This window comes from Halyomorpha halys, unplaced genomic scaffold, assembly GCF_000696795.3.
Source record: "Halyomorpha halys isolate HHAL.00 unplaced genomic scaffold, Hhal_1.1 Scaffold2320.1, whole genome shotgun sequence".
Taxonomy (NCBI): domain Eukaryota; kingdom Metazoa; phylum Arthropoda; class Insecta; order Hemiptera; family Pentatomidae; genus Halyomorpha; species Halyomorpha halys.
Genome location: NW_027108099.1, coordinates 38 through 7,634, shown reverse-complemented (window position 1 = coordinate 7,634; position 7,597 = coordinate 38). Strand labels below are relative to the sequence as shown.

Genomic DNA, 7,597 nt, shown 5'->3' with positions numbered 1-7,597 from the left:
TATATATATATATATATATATTGTTTTGTTGGTGTGGCGATGTTTCGCAACTTTATTGTAGAGGGTGAAAATAGTCAAAACCGTTCCAGTCCTTCCTCAAATCTCAAGATGGAAATATCATAATGTAGAGCACACTGCAGTTGAGAATTGTAAGTAATGTTTGTATTAAACCAACCATATCTTCATCCTAATATTTATTAGTCAAAGATTGCACTATGAACTTGTGCATCTCCCTTACATACCGACACATTTTGAACATAATACTTCATTTCTCTTTGTTCTGCATTTCAGAAGCCCACTTTCTTGTCATATCTTTTATTCTTGTTTTTCTAAATTCTCACCCCATATTTAATTATTTTTATATTTACTATCCTTCCTTTTTCATTTATATTCATGTATCTTACTTTTTAATTTATATTCATATGTTATCTACTTAAGTGTACTTGTATTAATTACTTTATTATTAATTTTCTATTATATAATTTACATACTTTGACTTCTGTCAAAACAGGTATGAATTCTGTCCTTGAATAGTTCAAGGAAGAAAGGATGGGATTTCAGTGTTGCTCATCAATATTTGTTTGTATAATTAGAAAGTAGGGTCTTTTTAGTATGTTTTATGTTGGAGCTCAGTAAAGCAGTGATGGATGGGGTTATTGGTGACATTTATTTTCTTATGGTAAGGTTGTAGAAAAAAGTTGTTCAAAAGCTTATCAGAATAATGACATATTTCTTGTTAAAATGGTGACATGGAATAAGAGTATTATATTAAGGAGATCATTAAGGACAATGATAAAAAGGCAAAGGATTAGAAAATCACCTATAGGAAGTACTAAAACAGGATTATAATTATTCTAGCATATTACCTAGAGCTGAACACCACGCACATATACTGATAAACAATGGAATATTAGTTTTTAAGTAAAGATTATATGAAATTAATTCCTATTCCTAATCATCTAGTAATATTAGGTTGCCTTTTATGTTTTAAATACTTAATCACACCATTTCTGTCAGTTATCAAATTATTGCTTATAAGAACAAGACTCTCACTGGTTTTATCATCTCTTTCAATCTGATCATTCCTGTCATCAAATTTTGGCTAAACTGGTGCTATGTTGATAGTTGAAAAGAATTTCTTCGAAATGAAAAAATTAACTAATATTTTATTAATGCTGCCCAAAACAATTCACAATTTCGGGAGCAATATTAAAAAAGTTAAATATAAACATTTATATTAACTGTTGATTGATATGTGCATTTTTCACTCCATTCCTGACTTTAAAATTAAATACTTGTTTACTTAAACACTGTTAATCATACAAAATGTTCAAGAATTCTGAAAGTAAAAAATAAATTATAGATAGCTGAAGTATAACATTACTTCTCGAAGATTAAGGTGAATCTAAGAGGAAATTGCACATTTATGTGAGTACGTGTGTTTTTACAAACAAAGCAATTTTTAATATTGAACTTATTGGAGAGTGTGATAACATTATACACAGCCTCTTAAAAATATTTGATAAAGGTTATCTGATAAGTTATTAAAACCACAAAATAAAAAATTATAAAATAATACTGTTCAAAATTATTAATCAAACATTGTGATCAAAACCTGTTCGAATGAAACTTCATTGAAGCTATCATCAGCCATGTCCTCATAAAGAATTCAACGTATAAATTAATCCTCTTTACTTTGGTTATATTAGAAAATTTATCTGCAATAAAAAAAACAACAATTAAATGTAATTGGATATTTGTGAGAAATAAATATTAAAAATAAAAATACAATAGCTCATTAAAATGTACAGATCAGGTCTAATGGTTGAGTGTTATTGAAAGCTAGGTTTAAAACAACCTATATTGACAATACAGTGTTAGTTCAATCACATTAGACACAATGAAAGAACACCTCAATCCTGAAGTTTTAAAATTTTGCAATCTGCTAATGAACACAAGAAAAGTTCTGATGGATAGGGAGATCGGGGGAAGAAGGTTCTATGGGAAAAATAATATAACCAAAAATAAAGAAAAATAATGAGGTGTAGATAGTTGACCGTAGATTAATGATTGGAGAAGTTTGTCGGGGGGTGCGGTCAGCAAAGAACATAAATAAACCAAACCATGTTTATTTATTTTATGCCGACGTTTCAACCTGAGTTTCAGGTCTTCATCAGGGGTTATGACGAAACGTCGGCATAAAATAAATAAATATGGTTTTGTTTATTTATGTTGTTCTTTGCTGACCGCACCCCCCGACAAACTTCTCCAATAATTAATAAAGAAAAATAAATCTTCTAACAAGAACATTTTATTCTCTATTTCTGTAGTCCTTAGTTAAATTAATGTAGAGTGGATTATTAGGGTGATATAAAAATGATCGTGTATTTCTTATAAAAGCAATGGATCTCCATTCATTACTTTTACAACAAATACAATACAATCCAGTGCTTTCACATATCAGCAACAGTTGTTTACAAAGAAGGATGAATAAATTTAATTTTTAAAACAGTTGGGTGTTTCTTACCCATTTATAATAGAAAAATAATGGCAGAGGTGAGGATAAGGGGGTTGGAAACAAGAAGTCTGACCAGTCTCAGTGACTTTTACCTGGTGCTTTGGCGGTAGTGCTAATAAATTTAAATCTACTTATCAGACCTTCACAAAAGTTCTTATATTGTTTACCAGAAGAAAGAATCAAACCACATAATTCTTCCAGTGAGTTACTTATATGAAAGGTAGTTATGGGACCTAGAACCCTCTTCCTCAATATAATAATAACAATAACCCATGAGAGGTTGCTAGTCCTCGGGCGCCTGCCCAGGAGGCAGATAGGGGGATGTTCATCAGATATGATGGATACTGGAGAAATAAAATACCCAGGGAGGACCAAAATTAGCTAAATCCAGGTACGGCAGTTCACGTATTGGGTGGTGACCTGGTCAGTTTCTGTTCCCCACATTAGGGGCAGCTGTTTATTTACAACCTGACAGCAGGTATAAAATGCACTTACCCCTTAAATATGGAGCTACGAAATAGGAGATTAGCCTCGGACGAGCCCGATACTGGAGCTGAATGCGATGAATGCAAGAACGGGGTTAGAAATTGGTAGAGCAAGTACATCAGCCTGTGGTGAAGGTGCAGAGAACCAATTAGATGACAAAGATATTGCAACTAGACTGAGTCAATCACTTTTGACCGAGCACATTATGCTTGAAGGAATACCGCTTCGGGAGCGACCATCGTTATTTCGAGTGCCATACAACAAGACCAAACTAAAAATAACCAATATAATGAATAGCGTGCTTAAGGAAAATATAGCCCTAATTAGTGGTCTTCAAGATATCCCTCATTGGCTATATATTACTGTCAGGACAGTTACACTCTAGCTGGGGATAAAAATGAAAGATAAAAGTAAAAATAAACTCCCAACAGGATGCAGGAAAATGTCTCTATGGAAGAGAAGTCTTCAAAGAAGAATTAACAACTTACGGGAAAGAATTGGAGTCATCTCAAAGTATATCCGTGACCCTCAAGCTGCAAGACCAAAGACAAAGAGAAAAATAGATGAAATCATAGTACAAAACTTGGACACCTTAATGGAAAACGAGTTAATTGATAGGCTGACTCTTTTATAAATACAACCAGAAACAAAAGCTAGCTGTTTATGCAAACCGTTTATGGAGATATAGGGAGGCAGCTTTGCGTAGGAAACAAAATCAGTAGTTCAAGCAGAATGAACACCAGTTTTATAGAAACCTTCTGCAAAAAAGAGAAAATACACTGACGATATTGAAGCTTACAGGAAAAGTGCGTGGGAAAAGCCAGGGAATCACCTCGAGCGCTTCTGGATAGAAGAAGAAATGCAAAGTTTCCAGAATGCCTCTGAAATGAAAATAAAGTGACAGTATCAGTGGAAGAGTGGAAGTTTTGGAAGCTGTCAGGAACATGATAAATTGGAGGGCGCCTGGACCTAAAGAAATCCAAAATTATTGGATTAAAAGATTTCATTGCTTGCATTAGTTGCTAGCCAAAGGGTACCAGGAAATACTTGATAGCATGCAAACGCCCCCTGATGGTCTCTCTGATATGCTTCTAAAGAATGAATGAAACCTACCTCCTGAAGACTTCCGGCCAATGACGTGTTTAAATGGTTAATATAAAATTCTCACTTCTATCCTGGCGACCAAGATATATGAAAACCTTGAAAATGAGAATATGATCTCCATAGAACAACTAGGTGCAAAAACCGGCTAGGGGTTGTAAGGAGCTCTTAGTTATAGATTCGTTCATTGCAGCACAAGTTTAAAAAAAACAGCGAAGTCTTTCTATGGCTTGGATTGATTATAAAAAGGCCTTTGACTCTGTTCCACACAGCTGGCTAATAAAAGTATTAGATATATACAAGATTCAAACGTATGTAAGCAGACTCCTTTCAAACCTGATGGCAGGAAGGAAAACTACGCTGAAAGTCGGAGCTACCTGCATGGCCAATCAAATCAAAATACTGATGAGTATACCAAGGGGATTGTCTAAGCCCAAATTGGTTCTGTATAGCGTTATTCCCATTAAGCAGGAGTCTTCGAAAGAATAAGAAGGGATATAAACTTGTCATCAACGACGAAGGGATCACAGTCAGCCACAGCTGGTACACCTCAAACTACACGCGAAAAACCAAGAACTACAAACTATGGTTGGATCAGTTACATCTTTTACAAATGACATAGGAATGTCACTTGGCCTCGATAAATGTGCAGTGGACATCATTATCATCACAGTAGGTAAAATAATAGTGAAAAAGTGAGAAGGCAACACAAGTTTTAGTTACAGTTTCAAGCTATATTTTATGTTAAAAATAACTTTTTAGCTAATAACTTAAATTGTATGAATATATTGTATATTATAAATATGAGCTTATATTGATCACTTAGTTGAATTATATTATTAATAATTACAGTTTATCTCTAATGAACATAAATTTTCTGTTCTCACTCGATCGGAAAATTTAAGAAAATGTACAAGGGGGATATGTAGCAGATTACCTAATATATAACAGTTGAATAAGCCAAGAAGGCTATGGAAAGGAGAGTGGGGATACATAGGACCTGAAAGGAAACAAAAGGCACTCTTGGCTCAACGGCAGAAGACAGAAGGTTCTCAAGACAGTTACACTTATTCCCTTGAAGGTGAAGCCTGTGCACACTCACCTAGTCAACTAATAACTAACATTAGTTTTCATCCCCGTTATAAAAGAAAATGCTAAAGGTAACCTATTATTAACAATGGTAAAGGGTTCTAAAACAGAGTTTGTTTAATTTAGTTTATATCCGCAGACAAACCAGGGTTTTCCCATAATAACTTGCGATAACACCCTCAATAGATATAAGAAAACAGTATTCTTATACCTATTGAGGGTATTTTAAACTTGTATTTATATTTGATTCCTTAATTTTTAGGAAAAAAAATATTTGTCTAATTACTCCAGCTCATATGTATTGCATCTCTAGAACTCTGCATTTTAGGTGTTCTTCACTATTGAGAATTATGGGGTTATTAAATTTGAATTATTAATTTAATGTTACGATGAGCTATGCTAAATCCTAATGATTTACAGTGTAACAATTTCCCAGGAGTTACTTGAATATAGTATTTAATTTTTATAATAACGCACGAACACACCCACACATGCTTTCACAATTTTTGCATTCAAGCCTATATATTACATTATCTAACAGTAATTATTTAATCCTGTCCTTTTATGCTTAATCCTTCATTAACACAATTTTAATGTGTGCCATCTTTTCAGACAAGTCAGAGGGCCTTCATCAGGGTTAAACATAGCAAGATAAAACCATTAAGTAATATAAAGTATATAATCAAACCCCAATCAACTTCTTGACCCATAATTACTATTCACATTACTGAAAATTAAAAAAAAAAAATTGCACTAAAACAATCTTTAGGTAAGATATAATAATGAATGTTGAACTAGGCAGGAAATAAAATCAATGTGTGTGTTAATCAATACGGCATTCTAGGGCTCCTGACTTATACTTTTCCATAAAGCATGGCTGTTAGTAGCTAGTAGTAATATCTATTTAAACGAGGATTTGACTACACTCAACTGTTTTATACACTATACTTTGTGTGTACAGCTTCAGGCTACTAAAAAATATAGTTAATGTTAAGAGCGCGACAGGTGGCCAGATCAAGACCAAAAATAAAAAAACAACATAAAACTATCTAATTGTACATCACCTTATAAAACTACAACCAGAGTGAGGCTTAAACCGAAATGAAATCTTATATGCACTAAACCCTGCAGTTTCCATATTACTTCCTCAAATTTGCCAAATTTTTACTCATTAAAAAAAAATGGTAAAATGATTGGAGGTATAACAAATATAATCACAGGAAAAAATAATAGAATATTTGCTTTCTAAAAATTGAAATTTTTATTATTAATCTTTTTATTCATTCAACTTCCACTCAAGGGATATTTAAAATCTTGTGTCATCCAAAATAATGATTAGTGGAAGTATTTACTTACTAACCAGTTCAGAGTTCAAACCAATTAACACATCATAAAGTGATTCATTCATATAAGTGAATTAGCACCTAAACTCAACTAAAAAGGATCCATTGGGGGGTCATTTATCCTTTTGAGTGAGCAGAAACCGACAGCTGTTACTAAATTAAAGTTAAAAAATATATAAAAGGGCAATTCATAATCTACTATTAGTCAAGATGGAATAGGATTCAAGTACCATAATAGTAACTCTGACTGGTTACTCAGAAAATTGAAATATAACAGGCAATAGCTCAGGTAGAACCAAGAGTCTTACTAATAGAATAGTACATCTAGATAAAGTATACCAAATAAAAATAATAGTACTATAAAAAAAATGAAACCTGTATATCCATTTTAATAAAACACTAGAAGTAAATTCCCACCTTATTATACCACTTACATCAAATTCTAGAATAACATTTCTTAAATTTAACATAAAACCCAAGGTAACCCAAAATAAAAATCCGAAAACAAAAAATTAAAGCTTAATATATATTTTTAAACCAACAAAACTAAATTAATGGGAACCATTAACTGAGTAAACAAGATCTGAAATAAATACAAGTTGACCATTAGCATAAAAGAAATCTAATGTAATATTAAATAAAAAAGGAGACGCCATGATAAGCCTAAATTACATTTTACACTTTATCCTCAGAGGCCAAGATAAATGCCGTCAATTCGTATTGTATGTCAGGAGAGATGAAAATATACAGTAAACTTTCACGAAAATTAAATTAATTCATATAAAAATTTAAATTGATGTACACCATAATAATCAGCTAAATACATTACACCTCTAATTTGATATGAACTACTTACAAATATAAACCTTAACAATCGTGGGAACAACGTGCAACAACTGAATACAAGGTTTACATGTGAAAAGAGGTAATCCCCCGATGGCCATATTATTCAAATATCGATGTTTAACCAACTTAAAAGTTGGCTTAAATTTGTGGCCGATCCGTTGAGTATTGGTCTTCAGGAATAAATCAAAGTTACATCCATAGTTTTTTTACAGTC

General features: G+C 32.5%; 1 protein-coding gene across 1 annotated transcript in view; it reads right to left on the bottom strand.

Annotated features, from left to right (window-relative positions):
• Window positions 1–7,366, bottom strand: part of LOC106691410 (nucleosome assembly protein 1-like 1-B) — a gene marked incomplete in the record, with an annotated part of 43,473 nt that extends 36,107 nt beyond the window's left edge. The window contains 2 exon segments of the mRNA XM_067046487.1: window positions 1,616–1,718; window positions 7,210–7,366. Of these exon segments, the coding sequence (XP_066902588.1) occupies window positions 1,616–1,654 (39 nt within the window).
• Window positions 7,367–7,597: the final 231 nt, after the last annotated feature.